This window comes from Empidonax traillii, unplaced genomic scaffold, assembly GCF_003031625.1.
Source record: "Empidonax traillii isolate 1590-97213 ecotype Southwest subspecies unplaced genomic scaffold, ASM303162v1 scaffold1599:size102157, whole genome shotgun sequence".
In the NCBI taxonomy this organism is placed as follows: Eukaryota; Metazoa; Chordata; class Aves; order Passeriformes; family Tyrannidae; genus Empidonax; species Empidonax traillii.
This window is the reverse complement of record NW_020956792.1, coordinates 12,036-32,051: the sequence shown is the minus strand read 5'-3', so window position 1 is coordinate 32,051 and position 20,016 is coordinate 12,036. Positions and strand designations below refer to the sequence as shown.

At 39.1% G+C, this 20,016-nt stretch overlaps 2 protein-coding genes across 3 annotated transcripts in view; one reads left to right on the top strand and one right to left on the bottom strand.

Annotated features, from left to right (window-relative positions):
* Positions 1-9,997, top strand: part of CCDC73 (coiled-coil domain containing 73) — a 41,101-nt gene extending 31,104 nt beyond the window's left edge. Inside the window, exons 13-19 of the mRNA XM_027908008.1 lie at positions 934-1,065; positions 2,486-2,521; positions 3,348-3,516; positions 4,173-5,651; positions 6,154-6,162; positions 7,066-7,190; positions 9,647-9,997. Coding sequence (XP_027763809.1) covers positions 934-1,065; positions 2,486-2,521; positions 3,348-3,516; positions 4,173-5,651; positions 6,154-6,162; positions 7,066-7,190; positions 9,647-9,847 — 2,151 coding nt within the window. The 3' untranslated portion in view covers positions 9,848-9,997. The remainder of the gene's footprint in view (positions 1-933; positions 1,066-2,485; positions 2,522-3,347; positions 3,517-4,172; positions 5,652-6,153; positions 6,163-7,065; positions 7,191-9,646) is intronic.
* Positions 9,998-10,640: 643 nt separating this feature from the next.
* EIF3M (eukaryotic translation initiation factor 3 subunit M) overlaps positions 10,641-20,016 on the bottom strand; it is a 19,574-nt gene continuing 10,198 nt past the window's right edge. The window contains exons 6-11 of one of the 2 annotated variants that reach the window (XM_027908006.1): positions 16,577-16,660; positions 15,294-15,393; positions 14,779-14,860; positions 11,969-12,112; positions 11,358-11,418; positions 10,641-10,926 (exon numbers count right to left, since the gene is read on the bottom strand). In XM_027908006.1, the coding sequence (XP_027763807.1) occupies positions 10,806-10,926; positions 11,358-11,418; positions 11,969-12,112; positions 14,779-14,860; positions 15,294-15,393; positions 16,577-16,660 (592 nt within the window). In that variant the 3' untranslated portion in view covers positions 10,641-10,805. The remainder of the gene's footprint in view (positions 10,927-11,357; positions 11,419-11,968; positions 12,113-14,778; positions 14,861-15,293; positions 15,394-16,576; positions 16,661-20,016) is intronic. The other variant, XM_027908007.1, reaches the window with a different exon arrangement.

The following is a 20,016-nucleotide window of genomic DNA, read 5'->3' as shown; positions in this document are numbered from 1 at the left end:
GGAAAGATTAATACCCTTCAATAAGACAAGATCTGCTTAGTGTGTGGAAACCAGACTCGAGGCAGCATTTGTTTAATAGTCTGTCTTTTTTATTTCTGTGTATTTGGCACCTTCTGCCAGCAAGGTTTTGATTTTGGTAGATGGATTTCCAGAGAAGCTGTGGGGAAATGATGCAAAGTTGTCCTTGTAATGCTGTTGTCTAAGGCTGACTCATCTGAGTGCAGCCACTGCAACCAGGAGGCTACAAACCAGCTGAACCGTTCTGATGCCCAATTCCCTGAGAGGATTTGGTCTCCCTGATTCCTTGGAGAGTTTTATACCACAGTTTCCTGTGTACACATGGAATCCGCCCTGCTTATTTCTCAGGAATGTTTGCAACTATTCTTTAGAAGATTTTTTTTTTCCCCTTTTCATATTTCTGCTATGACCAACCAGAAATGCGGTCTCTTAAAGCACAGCAGCATCACTGGTAAAGTTAACATTACACGCTGCTCTGGAGATCTTTGTAAATGAAGTGAAGGTATTTCTGTAAAATTGCCCTTCTGTTCTTTTCGCATCTTGTGGTTTGGACCACCCTGCTTGTTCTAAATACAAAAATCTAATTGTTCCATATTCACTGAAGAAGCACTGGATACTCGAGGCTATTTACAGAAGTAAAGTGCCAAGCAAATTATTTGCTGTTGTGGTTTCTTGAAAAAACAACACCAAAATCAATTGATAAAAGGTATAATCTGCAGTGGAAATGTGGTTAAAAATTTGGTTTGAATTAAAGAGCTCAGTTACTTCCTACTGTGACATTCCTTAGCATCTATACTTTCTTTTAAGGATTTTCTTTAATTTTCTAAGCTGTTGATACCCTTGTAAAATGCTAGTTTATGTATTTGAACATGCAGTAAAGTGTTTGTGTACTCTGTGTACTCTCAATTATTACAGGAGGAAAACATGAGAAGAGAAATGGATACTATTAAAAATGAGCTGAATTCCCTTAAAGGACTTCATGGACATCTTGAAGATTATCATCCTCCTCAGGGAAATCAGCATTCTGAGCAAGTGGAAAATCTGCAGGTAAGGGTCTCTACCAGCTGCAGTACCTTCCATGTCTTCTAAAAATATTAGAGAATAAGAGATATGACGGTTTTCCTAATCTTGTCTGTCAGGTCCACTGATCTTCCTTTGACATTGCCAAACCTAAGAATTTATCTGACAATGACCCAAAATACCATTAAAACTTATTGTACCCAGAGAATGTTCCCCTTTCCTCCAGAGGGGATGCTTACAGCACGGAAACCTCTCCTCAGAGGAACCAATTTCAGTTTCTGCAACGTGGCACAGATCAGAAGATTCTTTTTTTTCAATATACAGGTTATAGAAGTTCTAGTTTTGCTTTAAAAACTCCAACTGTGTCAAAGCTGGATGAACTCTATGAGGTGTAATGCAAACGGTATAACTTTAAGAAATCATCGATTCCTTGAATGAAAATAAAATATCAGTTATGTTTAGGATGCAGGATCAATGCAGTGAGCCTTTCATGATAAGCAGTGCTTGTGCTTACTGAGAAAACACTGTGGGTTTGAAAGCAGAAAAGGAAATGGAAAAAAGTCTGAGATGTCCTCTAAATATACATCTTACACCATCTTATGGCAAACTGCCACAGCACTCTGTGCTGTACAGTCATTTGATTTCCAAAGCTAGGCAGGCTGGGCTGAGTCAAATCTCCGGTGGGACAGTGCCAAGACACCACAGGAGCTGCAGCAGATCATATTGATTACAGTGGTTTGTGGAATTCCACCTCCTACCAGTAATCAGTCAGTGTGTAGTGAAACACGAAAGGGAAAGGTGTTGGCTGTGATTTAGATCTTGACTGTGGCTCCAAGTGCTGTAAGGAAACATGCACATATTTATTTTTACACCTAGTGCAATCTGAAGTCCCTGCAATTATTTGTGGGGCATGAAATTTAGCATGTACGTAAACTTCTTCATCCTGATCACCTCTGGAATAGTAATTAAGCAAAGGGCTTTTTTAAAAGAAAGATACAATGTCAGACCTCATTATAAACTTTATAAACTGCAGTTTAGTTTGACCTTACCATGCTTCACATTTGGTTTAATATTATTTGTAATACAGCTGTGCACCAACAGAGAACAGGGCTACACCTGCTAATGGGTTGCTGCAATTCTTTTGTGTGTAGATGCACAGGGGGGTCTGGTTTTGAGCAGGTTTTGAATTTCCTAGTGTGAACTAGTCTGTTGAGGGAAAGGTGACCTAAAAATCACATCTAAAGCTCATTTAAATCACGGGCAAAAAATTAAAATCCAGGTTTGATAGTTTTGATATTTAGGTATTTTAGTTTGTGCATCTAGGACCTATTTTTGAAGGGCTGAAGAGCCATTTGAAGATATTGAAAACTAGGTTTATTCAAGCCATCTGAAAATCTGGAAAGGAATCACAGAACCTTTCTGCCTTTCTTTATCCTCTTTGTTTCAGGTGCACTCAGCAGTCCTGCCCACACCAACAAAGCTGGTAAGTGCCACTGCAGTAGCTGCTTTATAACTGTACAAAAGAGTTATATTGTGGTGGTTGGTGTTTCTGTCAAAGGAAACAGCTCCTAGAAGCAAAAGATTATGAAAGAGTTACAGCTTTCATGAAAGAAAAAGAGAATTTCTAATATGCTTGTTCAGAAAGCTTGAAAATGCGGTGCCAAGGCTTTGGGGAGCAAAGAAGGAAAACTAATTAAAAACTTGGAAAATAAAAAGATGCCATAGTCCCATTTTCAGCAGCGCTCCCTCCCTTTTGCAATACCCTCTGTCCTCCCCACTCACCCAGTGCCCAAGCACAGACCTGGGGAACTGAATCACAGGGATTACAAATTCCTGAGCCTTATCTGCCTGTGACATGAAGGTAAAAGTCCTAGGTGGTTTGTTAGAAACAATTGTGTTAATATGTGTGTGTGTGTGTGTGTGTGCACGTGTGTTGGGTGTAAACAGCAATCCTGCAGGCTTTTCCTGCGTGGAATTACTGAGCAGGTCACTGATTTGGCCACCAGAGAGAGGGAGCGATCCAGTCAGCACGTGCACAACACATATGCCTTCCACTGAGAACTTCTGTCAGTCTTTATAACTTGGTGGGCTGTAATATAGCAGGACCTAATTTCTTGCCTGCTCCTCTAGGGTGTTAGTCTGCTTTTTTATTTCCCTCTTATTAGCTTTTTATACTTCAGGTGAGTGGTCTTTGTTTTCCAGCAGGATTGTAAAATTAATTTTAAATCTAAGTCCTGAACTTTAGATCGAATCAGTGAGTTTAGTAATTTATTAAAATACGTATAATCATTTGTTCCTTCTTATGCTAGAGTGGTCAAGAACAATCAAAAGACAGTGGCATACAGGCTATTCAGAAAGAAAATGAGTTTATACAATCTGTAATAAGAAAATACGGTAATTGTGGACACGAAGAAGAAAGTGAAGTAAAAACCACAAGAGACCATTCTTCAAACACCGAGGAATTACAGACAGAACAAAGTAATAACCTTACATGGGTAGTAGAGATAAGTAGTCTCTAATGCTCAGTCTCTAAAACGTAGCAAAGACAATCAGAAGTTTAAAATCTCATTAACTGCAAAGTCAGTGCTTTAAAGGATCAGTGCCCACAGCCTTCAATGTTTTGGAAAACACCCTTCTGATATTGAAATGGCCCACTCCTATCAAGCCACATCATGTTGCTTTTGGTGTGTCACTTAAACAGCTCTTTTGGCTTTGTTTTCCATTTAGTTAAAAATGCCACTTTGAAAAATAAAGACAAACCCAGTTGCACTAGTAACGAGTGGCTTAACCTTTATATTGACTCACATTATTATGAAATAATATTATAATTTCATTATGAAGACCTCTTTCAATAATAAGGTTGACAGATACCAGTTATTTCAACTATAAGCCATACGTAAAATCTACAGAATGTTAATATATTTTCTGTTTTATCAGTTTATAAATATTTTGCAAGTTACCATAGTGCAATATCTTCAGTAACTTTTTGATAGGCTCATATGTGTAATATAAGAAAAATCAGTATCACTACTAATCTTGAGTCCATCTCTTTGGAAGTTCTAAACTGTAAGAACAAAGCATTACATAAGCTCTGGGTTATCATCTACTAACTAGAGAATGCACTTACCCTACAGATTTACAAGTTCTTGAAAACAGTTCTAAGGATGAAATTAATGTTGCTGGTGCTTGTGAAGAAAAGCAAAGGGAGGCTTCTCCCAGGAATACCCTCTGCACAGATACTGGTTTAATTACCCAAGGACAGAGCTCAGAAATTCATGTCACTGGGAGCAAAGAGGCAGAAAATCCAGGAGCAACACAGAGAATGGCACTGGATGAGAACAACCCAAATTTAGAACAAAAGCCCCAGGCCAGCACCGAGCCATGGGCAGCAGCCCACACACAAAGAAAGGCCTTTTTAGACACCACTGAACCTGCAGGTGCTGACAAGAAAAATGGGAACCAGGAGATCAACTCCAGCAAGCAGGAGCTGTGCAATGCTACAGCTGAATCCTGTGCTGAGGCACACACAAAGTCAGACACCCTACAACACAGCACGAGTGTCCTGACACCTGAAGCACTCAAACCTGAGACTCAAGTGGTTGTTTGCCCTGAGAAGGATGCTCTGTGTGAGAGAAGTACAGGCGACCATCAAGCTAAAGAAAGGTCTCAAACAGAATACCAAAAATGTAGCCTGCTGACCAGTGACAATTACGTGGGCAGCAGGTTACATCAAATAGAAAAAACCTTCAATCTGAGTGGTTTCCACAAACTTCCTCTTAAACAGGTGCATGCAGGTGCTGAAGACAGAAACGATGCCAGAAACACAAACACAAAAGGTGCCCTGGGGAGCAGTGGAGTTCCAGCAACCGATGCTCAGAATCTACCAACTGTGAATTGTGATGACACTGGGAAAGAACACAGTGACAACGTGACTGTCTCAGCCGCTTTCAGTTTATGCCCCCCAAAAACTGAGAGAGGAATAAAGGTGGGTGACGTGCCCAGCAAGCAGCCTGATCAAGACAGTTCTAAACAAACAGGGAGTGCTACAAATTCAAGCACCTCCAATGCTGAAACCACATCTCCAGGAAAGGCTGATGGTCTTGGAATTGCTCCTAAAAACCCCCCGACAGATAGGGCTGGTACAGATAAACTAATTCCATGCAAAAAAGTCAACGGTGATACTCAGATACACTCCATCAAAAATGGGCATTCCCCGGAGATTAATAATTCAACAAATAACACATTGTTGAAAGAGAAGAAAGACTTGCTGACCAGTACAGTTCCAGGAAGGAAGTTTGCTGAGGGTCACCTGAAAGAATCGTGCTCTTTCCCCATGAGAACATCTGGAAATTTAGTAAACATAAGTGGAAGGTCATCCTCTGATCTTTCAACCTCAGATAAAAAAGCTGAGAAAACTCCACTATACTTCAATTTCTTAGACCTCAGTTCTTGTTCAAGAGTAAATCAAACGAGAGGTCAAGCTGCATGGACTTCAGCTCCCAAGGAACCTTCCCTTTTGAAACTGCCATGCTTGGTGGAAAACACAAAGGGGATTTCAAAAACACAGTGTCAAAATCCCGGTGAAAATGCGGACATAGGAGAAACAGGACAAGGTGAGAAAATACTAAGCATTTGTGCTCTGAACCATATATTGAATATGCTTGGAAAAAATTATGAAAATGTGTCATTTCTGTATCTTAGTGGAGAAAAATGTAAACCTGACATTTTAGTTATATGGCAAAAAAAATTGAAAGGTGATATTTCACTGTTTATAGTATAAGTGCAACTAATCAGCTTCTGTTAGTTCTATTAGCTGATTAAATAATTTTTTCTCATATTCCCCTTTCTAAAAGAACATCAGTACAATGACAAATTGAATTTTGACAGGTATTTCTAACCCTCATGTAGGGCATATTCTCTCAGTGCTCTGCATGGATCTAAAGAAACACTGAGCAGCCTTTGGACTTCATTCAGTGCTCTCGTTTTGCATCAAATGAGATTACTCCTGGATTTATTTACCAAAAGAGCCATTTCTAAACTCAAATCTTTTTACCAAAGTACTAAAAGCATCATTTACAGATGTCCCTCTACTTCATTAACTGGACAGAACAAAAGGCAGTACAAGTGGTGCTTTCCTTTCTCCCAGCAGAACTTGCAGGCAGATTCTATTCTTAATGCCTGCTGTAAGCTTAAAAAGGCAGGTTGGCTTCTTTCCATTGTTCTGGTGTTATGAATTCAGCTTTGCAGGTAATTTTGTCTCTGTACTTGTGCCCTGCCTGTGCATATTGGTGTTCAGGTGCGTTTTTTTAAGCTCACTTTCAGAAGTATCTTTGTCCCTAAAACAACGTTTATTGTGGTTGGGCTTTGTATCGGTTTTGTTTCCAGATCTTTTCCCAGAAAGGCAAACCTGGAGTAGAATCCATGTGGATTTCATGTGGATCCCTGTATTTTTTTAAATTTTGTTTTTACTTACTGAAGCACAAACCACTTTACCACGTGAGAGATCCAGAGGTGAAGAGCATCGGTGAAGGAGCTGAGTAACCCAATCTGAGGGAATTCCTTTTCCTGCCTAACCACAATGCAGTTTACAGTTTATCCCACTCTGGTATATATTTTTATGACAAGTCACCCTGGAGTATCATGTAAGGATGGCAGTACTTATGTATTTTACTATAATTATCAGAAGGTGAGTTTAAAGTAAGTGTTCGAAAAAATGTATTCACTTAGAATATTTAGAAGGCATGCATTTTCCATAAATCACTGTTTTGTCATTAGCTTAATATGTGAAGATGACAGAAAACATTTTTAATCAAAGTAGAATCATACCACATCTTTAGAGAAAAAAAACAGATGCGGAAGTGTGTGCAAGAAAAAAAAATGAAGGGGAAAAACCTACAACAGAGATCCAGTGATTTAAACCCAAAATATTTGATTTTTCAAGATCAAGAGGCAAACCAGTTTAGATACTTCACAATTAGTGCCTGGACACTAAACTGCAGTTGTTACCACTTCCTTTTTGTCAATCAGGTTCTACCAGAGCTGCCAACACTTTGAATACCTCCAATATCCAGCAAGACCCCCAGGGAGAGCCCAGTGAAGAATGGAATGCTACAGCAAAGACTTTTTATGATTCCTCTTTTCCCACAGAACATGTAAGTCAATTAAAAATATTGCAGACCAGACCTCAGTGAGCTAATTCCACAGATATTTGTACAACTGTACCCATCTGGATACTTTAGGGCTGAGTCAATCTCCGAAATAATATCAGAAGGGCAACAAGGCACCATTTTTCACAATTAAGGTTGATAGAAAGCAGCAGGAAAAAGTCACAGCCTATGAATCAAACAGATGCTAACCAGTCTGTTTGGGAGGGGAGGAAGAGGATAGTTCATTGTGGACCCTAATAAAAATCATCACCTACAGTAAAAGTAGGAACTAAAAAAAAAAAAAAAAAAGTATGCAAAAGTATAAAAATATTGCTTCCTTTACTACTTGATAAAGAATATGGAAAAGAAAAAAAAATTCAGCACATCTAGGAATCACAAGCCTCCTCCATTTATCTTATGCTGCAGTTCTTGGGTGCCCTATTTAGAGTAATTTCTTACTATTTAGTAGGATGACATTGCACAAATGTGTCAAAGCAGGTAATAAAATAGAAGCCTGTTGTTTCCCTGTCAGAGAACTTCCTCCAGGATGGCACTAGCAAGGGCCTTTTCAGATCTGTGTTAGACTGCAGCTTGAACAGCTGTATGAGAACCTGACCTAATGCTAAACATATTATTCAAAAGTGATGCAACGATTTACAGTTGCAGTTGACCTTTTTTTTTAGGAGAGGTTCTAGAGGTATTTCTCAGGTAGTTATGGCTGTCTCTGGATGAGGTCTGAGATCAGGGTATGTGGTGTTTCCAGTGACAAAGGTGTCTGACTTCTGAGGACTCAATGAGCTCGGTGCCCTCAGCATTCACATCCTCTAACATTTGGAAGATTGTTTTAAAATACTCAACTTTCCCAGTCTGACTCTATTTGTGAATGACACGGGGGTGGATTTTCCACCCCATAGGGAAATTTACTGTGTCTCTCTTGCTTTGTCTCAGAGGGGGAGTCAGGAACTCAGTGAACTACACTACATAACCTACAGCTGAAGCAAAGCTGTATTTCCCTATCTGATGGTGGTTATGTCTGCTTTGCCACCCCCAAACTAAAGCTCCTTATGCACTAGCCAAGTAAAAGTGGAGCTGGACAAGAACAGAGGGCCTTGCCGCTTTCACCTTATTTAGATTATTTTCCAAATACTTAATCTGCGAAATCTCAGCCTTGGATATTGCAGACCACTCCCTCCCTTCTGTGTTGGTGTCATTCTAATACCTTCCGTCCTCAAATCTGTCATTTTAATGACTGATATCAAAAAGCTGTTGGGAGATTAAAAATGGGCTGAGCAGTTTGTTTTGACTAAGATGTATGATCGTAATTAGTGCAGACTTAAGCCTTCTACAGTTTGGGTGATCTCATTCAACCACAGCACAGTACTCTGAAAAGGGATAAAAACTATCCACAAATGCTACAGGTGCACTAAAAATTCCAGTAAAAATATTAAGAACTGTTTTAAACATTACTCTGTACAATGGGATAAGAATCCTCAGCTCAGTTTAAACACAAGTCCCTCAACGTGCAATCACTGTTCAGCAATAATGGCTTTTACATGTGTCCCACAAGTTGCAATATTACTCAGTACTGGCACTAAAACACGTTTTATTTTTATTTTATTATGAAAATGCTGAGGCCTTTTAGTTTGACAGCTGAGATTACGTTTTTTAAAGTTATATTCTAAACCATCACAGAACTATATTAAAATTATACACATATATATATGTGTGTGTGTGTGACCTAACTGCAATTACTTGGCCAAAGAGGTCCAAACACTTGTCTTCAGTAAAGTCTGGGGAAGGAAAGTTTTAGCATAAAATCCACGTGCTAAAATAAAGCAGGTGGCTGGTGCTGTGCTGGCCTCCCCAAGAGCCACAGGGTCACGGGTTGCAAGCAAAAAGCTTGTTTCCCTGCTGCGCTGCCATCTGTCTTTGATTTGCACAGATATGAAGTATCTATCAAAGAATAATTAAAACTATTAAAACAACAAAAAGATCTCTAACGTTAAAAAGCCAACCTATTACAGCCCTTGCATTAATGATTTTTTGCTTTCTAATCTATACAGCGAAGCGGAGAGGGAGTTAACACTATAAACCTCATGGTTTTGGGTTTTGTTAATCAAATGCTTGCATAGCCGTAGAAATGTCAATTGCAACATTAAACTCTTTAATTAAGCTATTTATTTTGCTAATCTGCACTCTAACACAAGGTTGTCTTTTTTTTAGATCATACTCCTGCACTAAGTCTTACGTTAAGGTTTGGTCCATAAAAGTGTATTTGTCATTATCAAGTTTTCTAAATTAAATACGAAGCAAACACTGCAAATTAAACGCATCTTCCCCAACTGATTTATCTTCCTGTTCACGTTTCCTTGCTTGCCTAGTGCTCAACAAAATCCAGTGATCTGAACCCTTTGCACCTGAATTTCACTGGATTATCAACTGCTACTTTTGTATTCTGTCAGGTGAAAGAAGGATTCACTGCTTTACAGCAGAAGTCTTCTCCCGTGACTGTAACTCCAGCAAGAAGTGAAAAAGCACTCAGAGATGAGGACAACTCTGCTCTTCACAACTCCATTATTCAAAACCAAATAGATATGGAGAAATTCCAGAATTTGGAGATACTTCACTCAGCAAGAAAAAGAAAATACGAAGAAGGCCAGTGAAAATGAGTGTCAGCAGATAAGCATGTCTTTTAGGCACAGCCAGATCACTTCCCTAAACCACATTTGTAGAGGTATTCCTAGAGAATATGGGATAGATGTGTAAACTTCCATGTTTAATACAGCATATAAGCATTTCTTATGTTCAAAAATGGATACAATTCCTACTAGTAATGTTGATTCTGTTTCTGCAATCAAATTCAAGTTGCTATTGGCTTTGCCCAAAGTTAAAAAGTTCCTAAGTTAATGTTTTAATATATGTTCAGTAAAATTAAATGATTACTTAATTGCACCCTTTTCCTGTTGATAAAAAGTTTTGGCTGAAATAGTTCAATTCATTTTCTCTGCCAGACTGCTCAGTTTTCAAGCAAAATCACCTTCAACTGTTTCAGAATACAGTGGTTTCTACACTTACAGCTGTTTCCAGCAGTTCTGAGCAGCAGAGGAACAGAAAAATCTTCTGCTTACCTTTACTGCCAAATTATTTCAATATATCTTGGTTGATACTGTACCAAGAAGGTCTCTCTCAACACTGAAGCACCAGGTATGCTTACAGAGCTGAGGCAGCAGACCTGGCTCCATAAAGCTTCACTTCTAACTGGGTCACTGTAGAGGTTTCTCCTCCCTTGCAAGGGAAATTTTCTCTTACTTTACAATTACCATTTTTTGGACCTCCCTCCCTTCCTCTCCACAAGTCTTGCAAAGAAAGATCCTCACACTGTAAACCTAAACATGAACAAAAGAACCAATACTGCCAGTTTGTTGCTGCTAATTATGTAAGAAAATCCACAGAAGGTATTTTCCCATGGTAGTTTTATTGCCTTTTTCTTTTCGTGTTGCAATTTAGAATATTTAGCTTGTTTAAACCAATTGCATACATTTTTTAGAAACATTTCACAAACTGTCAAAGTTCTGAATAAAATTTATCTATCCTGATATTACTAGGTCCAAAAAAAAATCCTTAGGTGTCTGAGAGGCTGAGGAGACTGTTTTTCACTTGATTCAAATTTTGTTTCCAGGTGTTTAGAGTGTCATACAATTGCTGCCACTGCTGCTTTCCAAAAGTCCGATGTGTGCTGTGACTAGAGGAGTAAAACAAAATTGGAAGATGATTACTAAATGTCACACTCACCTCATTGTTCTTTTACAGCATTTTACTTCACTCTCACAAGCAAATGGGAAAATTTTTTATTTTCTCTACAGAAAAGGCTCCCCTTTACCAGTTAGGAGAATTCTGTCGCCTTCCCAAATATTTAAAGCAACAACAGTCATTAGTATTCTTGTCACCACCGGGTCATTAAATGAAATGTGCTGGAAAGCAGGACTCTTTCATTAAATAAGCTAATCACATCCAATGTGAGCTTTAATAAAATTATGATAAATAGCAACTATTTAACTACCAGCAACCGACAGGAACAATACCTTGCTCCTGGTTAAAAATATTCTACAAATGTAAGTGAAATAATTAGAACACACTAAGTTCTGCAAAATGCTGCGAGGAATTCAGTCTTACCTGACAACTACTTTCCTCTGTGTCTGATCTATTTTGCAGTACACCATCTTTGTCTTTACAGCTGCAAAAAAACCCCAACAAACAATGCTGTTTTGAGGAACATTTTCATGACAGTGCCAAGGTATTAAAGTTCATAAAAAACTGTTCAAAATGAGATCAGGGCAGTTCACTTAATAAGTTTTGCTGTTGGTTTTAACAGCCTAGTAGGGCAGGACAGCAAAATCATGTAACAAGATGAAGGTCATGCACGAATCCTATTGTTTGGTGCCAATTTATTAAAGCAACATCCTGTCCAGTTTTTATGAACTTCTCTCCCCTACAAACACATCCTGTTTCAATGACAGCAAACAAGACCAGACGACAAATTAAACCTGCAAACAATTTATTAGTTCTAGAAAGAATCACATGAGGTGCAAGTTCCCGTCACCGAGAAGAAAACCACTGGTTTTTTAAGACCCAGCGGTCAGGCATCTTTAAGCATGAAGTTGTTCAGCTCTTATCTTTTAAAAAAGACAGAAAAATTAATATTTTTCTGAATATTCAACAGTAGAAGACTGTAAGAGGTGTTGTGCATGAGCAGTGTGTAAAAAGGGTGGTGCTGCAGTTCTTACCATCGATGACAAACGCTTCGACATCGTCAGCTCCGATCTGAAGTTCCTGCTGCATCGTGTCAAATGAGATTTCTTTGTTCTCCACAGCCATCCCCATGAAAGTAAGTAGCCTCATTTTTGCCATATTGTGTTCATGCAACAAGCCTGAGCAAAAGTGTTGACAGTTTAATTAATTACAGTTCATATCAATAACTCGGTTTTCGTGTTATTTTTACTATAAACGCTTCCTACAATTTAAACTTTATTTCACGCCAAAAAATATTCCACCTTTCCTTATCAACAGTTTTTTTGAGGTAAAAATATCAAATCCTGCATTTTCTTGTCTTTAGCTAAAATAGCTGTTTCAGTTGTGAATTCACCAGGACTCAGTCATTTTCAGTAAAAATGTACTATCTACAAAAGTGAAGCACAGTCAGAGACCACTTCCCCGGAAACAAGTCTAGGTGGGCCAAAAGACACTGAGATGACACGAGGCACTTCTTAATCCCCAGTTCCACGAGGTACCAACTCAGGCTCAGGGGAAGTTTCTTTAAAATGAATGTCACTCGTTTTGTTCCAGAGTGACCTTATAAACATCCCCACTGCTTCAGTAAATATTTAGGTTTGGAATTTATAACACCCATACACACTAACAGGAAAGCACATTAGTGCAGGGCATCGTGTTGTGTTAATTAGCTGTAATTATGATGCAGGTTCCCTATTTGGCACCGATTCAACAAAAATGCGATCACCATAATTCATAGGAACAAGGAGCACCAGCAACTATACCTAACTGGGTTTAATGGAACTCTACAAGCATCAAAAAATCAATTAGCACACATTAACCCTAATTAACAAATGCAAATGAAATGCTGATTAACTTTCCGAAAAAGACTGCTGATAATACCAGATTAACTGTGGCCATGTTAGGGCGATTCAGTTGACACAGATAATGCTACTGGCTGGCCCAAGTTGTCAGCATTAATAAAACAACAAATTGTAACAAACCGATGCCACCTGTAGGAGCTTTTGTGGGCCAGTTGTAACTGGTCCTGATCTGGGAAAGGTGAAGCTGAAGCTCTACTGCCACTGAAATCCTATCATTAAATACTCTTTATTTTAAAGCCTGGTCACTTAAAAAAAAAAAAAAAAAAAAAAAAAAAAAAAAAAAAAAAAAAAAAAAAAAAAAAAAAAAAAAAAAAAAAAAAAAAAAAAAAAAAAAAAAAAAAAAAAAAAAAAAAAAAAAAAAAGCATGGTTAAAAATGTGGGAACTGGTAACCTCTGAATGCCTCATCTAATAACTTTATTATTGTCTGTACCAAACTGCCCTCGTTTTCCAAAGGCTCGGCTGAACCGCTCAGCTCCCATCTGTGCTGCCCTCCGGTCTCTGCTCGGCCACGGCTCAAACACACAGAAGCTCTGAGCACACCGGAAAGCAGGTAAGAAATGGAGATAAGTGGAGGACAAGACTGTCTTTCAAAGCAGTTCCACAGATATTTAAGGGTTTGACGAAGGTTATGTGAATCCGAGATGAATTTCGAATTCACACGCCGTGAATTCACGGAGGGAAACAGAAACAGGGAGGCAAAGCAAAAGAAATCATGACTGTTGTGTATTATACAATTAATGTTAGTAGTTAATCTTCCATAAATTTATTCAGATGTTAGTGTAACAGCATTTTCAGCAAATACTTCTGGGGCCAAATAACTAGAAGCCATTTCAATACACAAAAATAATTACAATATTCCCCTGAGAGAGAAAAAACATAAGATGTCTGCACACCTAATGTTCAAGTACACGTGACAGAAAGCACACTTATCCTATACACATATTTACAAGCTACCAAAAACTTGCTGCTGATTTTATTCACCAAAAATCCCACTGATATCTTCATCATTTTAATACCCAAAGTACCACCATTTTAAGCCCTTGAGGGTAATTATTCTCAAAATTGTATCACACTCCATTAAACAAAATAATGCATGTGTTAAAAGGCTGCAGTAAACTCTGTTTTATCAAAACTATGCCTTTCCTCAAATGCATTCAGCCAGTGCTCAAGTGTCATTTCAAAATCAAAGTTATAAAAAAAAAAAAATCGTATTTTTATGGAAACATTCATTCATTACCAATATGTCAAAACCTTAATGCAGTAATAAAAAAATCTGCATCATTGAGCAATTTCTGCATTGTCACTGACCCCTGTCCTAAAAAGCTGGAATATAAAAAACGTAATTTTAATGCATGCAATAGCTTATGAACCAGTGCTCCTTTGAAACAGTCAATTACACATCAACGGGGGAGTGTCAAAGTGTTAATTACTACTCCTTTTTTCCACAGTGTGTAAATAAAGAGGGTGCTGACATTAACATTCCATCACATTGCTTCACGTGATGAAACAAATTAACTGGGACAGAGCGTGGCTTGCCAGGTCTAATGCATCAGCACACACACACACACACAAACACACACTATCTGCATGGTTTAGCTCACTCCTCAGGAGAAGCATTTGCTGTTGTATAAAGTTATTTGTCATTAAAAAAAAAATCAGGAGGTTTATGCAACTCAGTGAAGTTGTGATCTCTGGCCTAGCCCAGAGTATCAGTGCACTGGGTAGAAGCACAGTTCTCTTCCAAACCCATAAAGCAGCTTGGTTTAGTGCAACAAACCACAGTTAGATGGTCCAGTTACGATCCAGCAGAGATTACAGTCTACAAACTCTAATCCATTCTTACAAACTCCTGTTACATTTCCTTGGCTTCAGCAGATGGGCTCAAAGTGAAGCACTCTGGGGCTTCCATATCTTAAGCCACACAAATAGTCAGAAAACTTACCCAGGGAGTCAATGAAGTCTTTGTTGTTCTGATAAAACTTGACATAGGATGCTAGTTTAGCACTTACAAAAATTGTCAAAAGCTAGAAGATGGAAAACAAATAGAAGAACAGTTTAAATATTTATCTCAGTCTCCCTCCCTCCAGGCTGGGCAGATATAGATATAAACTGCTGGTAACTGAACACAAGAATAAACTGTCAAGAGCTAAAATTCTGTCTCCAGTAGCTGTGGACACTCTGTGCTGAGCTGACTTCCTTTTCTCAGACTTGAAAGGCAGATTTTGCCTCACAGAACTCATGTGTGGGCAGGACTTGTAACTGGGTTTCTGAAACTTTGAAAGGAAACAGTTACCTGCATTTTTTTTTTTTTTTTTATTCTAAAGACATTAAAGAAACAGCACATGGCAGCTCAGGATTACTGTCAAAGATAACTATCCCAATGGATTTCAAAGGACACTAATAAAACAAAGTACTCTACAGGTATCAAACCATCTTGCTAAAAACAAAGTTACTCACGTCATGAATGAGTTCCCCTTCCAAGAATTTGACTGGTTTTAAGGCAAGAAGATGATCAAAGAGAAAGGTATTTGGATCCTTCAGTGCTCGTACAATACATCTAATTAGAAAAGGAAAATGCTTACTTTTACAGCAACACACATTTTTATGACTAAGTGCAACTCAATTTGTTCTTCCTTGCTTTCTAGGAAACACCCAAGGGTTTTCAACTGTTCTTAAATGTAAGACGTGTCACATTCCAGGTTTAATCTTCATTTTACAGGTGGAAAAAAAGCAAGGAAGTGAAAGCATTCAGTAATTTGCCCACAAATGAAATGTGCCAGGTGGTAACACCACAGACCACCCTACTGCTTCCACCTATGCATTTATTTCCAGCCCAGCCTTCATTCTTAGAGGTATTTTTTCTGTCCTCCAAAAAATTTCATAGAATTAAGTTGTTCAGGAAGATTAATTATCCTTGAATACGTGACACAAAGCAGAGAAAACCCCAGCACCAAACAGTGCGAGGCCTCTGATTTATTCGTTGCAGCCCCAGCCTACAAACAGCCCCGCGTGTTTCTAAGGACTCCAGATGAAAGCTTTTGTCAGCAGCACATCAGAGGCCTCTTGGTGCTCCACTCCTGATGGCCCAGCCCTTCCACACATGGAACACCAGGAGAACCTGAAGTTCTCACTTATGCACAGACACTCTAATTTTCAAAAGGATTTTCCTCCATGGTTAAGTACAAACAACTCCCCTGAGAACCACTGGTTGTATGTACCCAGCAGAGGTAGGCAACTTACTAAAACAACTAATTCCTAAGCAAAATCACGATTGATAGAACATCGAAATACAGGCTTTTACTTGGGGAAATGACAGTTATGAATCAATTTAGTACAGCTTGCCCAACAATCAAGTTTATTTCTGTGCCGTTCACATCCTTTGTCCTTGCCCACAGGGAAGAGAGCAAGAGTGTCTTTCCAACAGAAAGTTCTATTTGGAAAGGAAACTCAAGTTTACATAATAAAACATGCAGTTAAGTAAAAAAATCTGAAATAGAGGATACCAGTTCAAATTTTGATTGCACAGCTGATGTAAACAAAGTCCTCACCCAAGGCTGATCTTTCCCAGCACTGACCAGAAATGCTCCTGTGCACTTGCACACTGGAGTAAACCTGGCCCTGCCCAGAAACAACCAAACCTGCTGCAGACTGCACAGGTAAACCCTTGACTCAGCCAGCAGTGCTACAGAACAGTTGAGAAAAAAACCCTACTTTTAAGGAAACTGGGAGGTCAGTATTACCTGTGAGCATCAACTCTAGCCTGGGAAGCGTTGTCCTCTGTGTAACTTCCCAGGAGCTCCACCATTACTTTTGCTGCAGTGTCACTATGGAAAAAAACCAAACATCAAGTTGCCTCAGGATCACTGAAAAAACAGTTTAAACAAGATGCTCAAATATTGAAATAATTCCGTTATGATGTTATAGGTCAAATTAAATTACACTTGAAAAAGATGTAGATGATTCATTTGAATTCTACTGGAGAGAACAAATTAACTAGATGTATTCTTTCAATTCTTGTTCTACAAAATGTTTATCTTTACCCTTCATTTCATTCTCTTAAACTGATAAATTACCTGCTGGTTATGGAAAAAGCTTTCTGAGCTAGGAACAGCTTTCTATGGTTCACTAGAATGCTCCTCTTATGCACATCTGGATTTAATCACGGCAGAATAAGTAGCGCTGCAAAGTTTATTTCAAATGTAAAATGGCACATCTTAAGGGATATTTATGGTCAGGAAAATGACTGTAGAAGAGCTGCCTTCCTCTTTCATAGAATCTCCCTTCAAGTACTCAGAGTGAGAGCTGCTCATTTCACTGTCACAATTACACAGCCAGCAGTCAGACTGGTTCAGGCTGCTGGGAAGGGAACAGCTTCCAACACTGCTCCGACAGACTCCCCTTGGAAAAACAACTCATTCTCAGCAAACTGGGGAAACCCACAGCCTTGTCTACCCAGATTATTTGGCAAACAACATCCATGTTACTGCAAACCAGCTCTGAGACCGTTCTAATGTCATTTAACAGTTTGATTTATTTACCACTAACAAGGTCAGCAACTGCCGATGCTTTTTTACAAAATTTTCAGTAAAAAATTTACACAATCTCTGCGCTGTGTTGTATACGCACACTGAGCCATTTCTGATTTCTCATGGAATTCTTGTTAACTCTTACAGCAGAGAACAGATTCTGCTGATGCCACGTCACCACCTCCTTCGAATGAGACGGGGCGTGGATGTGGATACGACCACAGCTCCATATGAGAGGGCACAACCCAACTCAGCACTGTGAGCACGTGCCCTGCAGAATTCTCCATGCACAGACACACTGGGGACTGCCTTCTAAGAGGTACTTTCTCACTGGGGGAAGGTTGGATGCTGCTCCCTAGAGCTGCAGGGTAAAGTGAAGCCCTTCCCTCATTCGCAGACACAGCAAATTTTTTTCCCCACGTGGTCTAAAAGCACACACGACTTTTATCCTTAAAGCAAACAAACTGCAAGAGGAAAGTTTCAATTCTAACTTTAATTCCTTAAGTTAATGGCATAAACTGCACAGGGAAGGAGCAAACCAACACAACACACCCAGAGCGTTCTGTGCTGGGTTTAACCCACACACAGCACAGGTCTGAGTGGGTTTTGTAGTACAGTAACACTACCTTTATATATTTATTTCAAATCTCACCACACTACTGTCTGACAACCACTCTACAGGCAGAGGTTTGCTCTCCTAGAGAATTTACCAGAGCTCAGCAATTCGTATTTGCAGTACAAATATCAACACGTTATGGGCAACGAGCAATATCATGTAAATCTGAATGTCCACTGAATGAAGACAGTTTGTGCCCAAGGAAGGGGAATTTTCTATTCCAGAACCGCGTTCAGGAATGTAAGATTGAATGAAACATCTGTCATAAAACTCCAGCAAGAGGTCAGCTTATGTTTTGTCGTGGCAACCAGTACTGATGTAGAGGAACTGACAGCTCTGTATCAGTGAAAAAAACTTCATTTAGACAGCTTTATACAGGAGAGAAGCATTTGCACATACGTAAGTCTATGACAGACTATGATTTCAGCACTGCTGAAATCAACACTAGATGGTCTAGTGGAGACAAAGGACCAGCCTAATACAGACACTGTATAGACATTTAAACAAAGAGTCTCAGCTCACGTGCTACTCAATCCAACAATACACAACCCTTTATTTGATAGAAGCTTCCAGCAGTTGTTCTAGTACACTTCAGACCCATGCTACAGTTTTCTGGAGCTTTTCCTCTCCTAATCTTCCCCCTTAAGAGCAAAAACTGAAAACTATCACTTACCTAATTTCAAAAAGAATTTGCACATGCCCCACCTTTTTTTTTTTTTTGAAGTGGGGAAGGAGTGGAGTCTTTCACTTGAAGGCTCCAAGACAATCACTCCCAAACCTCCTGTGTAAAATTCATGTGAGCCCCAGGAAACATGGCAGCCTTTGGTCTTACTCCTTCTATTAAGTGTCAGGTTACTACCATAAATAAGGATGTTTAAAGCCCTAATACAGATCACTATTTTACTAAAAGCTCATTGCTAAATATATCTCACCTAAGATGCAAATGTGAACATTTTTTCTAGCAAGACAGCTTGCACAAGTCCTCTTGGCTCCACTTGCCATCTAGATGCATAACTTGACAAAAAGCCAGTGAGAACTGAAGAGTGATGGGAAATAAAAGGAAGGAAAAAAAACCACAACAAAACATTCAGAGATGTAGTAGGATGCTGGGAGTCCCACTGTGTTACATGATATTAAATGGAACTAAAATTAAACGAAACAATTACTTTGCAGGTGCCTGACATGCTGAGCTTTTTGCTACAGGTGTTAATAACCAGACTTGCCAGACCTGTTTAAATTTAACTTGGGCAGGACTAATGCTGCTCTGAATCCTGCCAGGTCAAAGGCAGAGACCAGCTGGAAGCTGCATCAGGCTGGCTGGAAAATATATGACACAACAAGCTTTCACTTGACACCCCAGCAAAAGGGATACCACACGTAACATCTGCATTCAGGAGCTACCAATCTATAAACTACCAACTTATCCACTGGGAGAAAGTTTATCAGCTATGGAAAACCATCTCTTTGCCATACTGAGCAAAGCTGAAGCATCAAACAAACAAAAAAAACGAATTAATTGGTATTCAACAACGAAGTTATTTACCCTCGATTATAAAATCAACGTGATAACTGAGGTATGATTTTCATTACTTATTTTTCAGTTCCCACTTATCTTCCCATACTGCTAGATAGAGCAACATTCCTGAGTGCTACAGCTGGAATGCTGCTGCGAGTTTCCCATACTATTGCAAACACTGCCCACTGATCCAGGAGAGTGAACCAGGTCAAAGGTGCCAGGGTCACTTCTTGTTTTCTTTTCTGGAGAGAAGAGCCAGCGCTCTGAAACACTGCTCTCTGTTCAGTGCACAGCTTGCTGCAGCTGATGGTGAGGACTTGGGGTGAGGGAGTAACATCTTACAGGGTTTGGGGAAGGTTTTAATGCCTGACTAAAAAAATATCACCCATTTAATAGCAAGGTGACAAGGTAGCAGTGGAAACAAAACCTAGAAGTTTAACCACTGATTTGAAAGCAAGACTAGCTAAAAATAATTAGCTATTGGTTATGGGATTTAAACTAGCTAAAACCTCACAATAAATC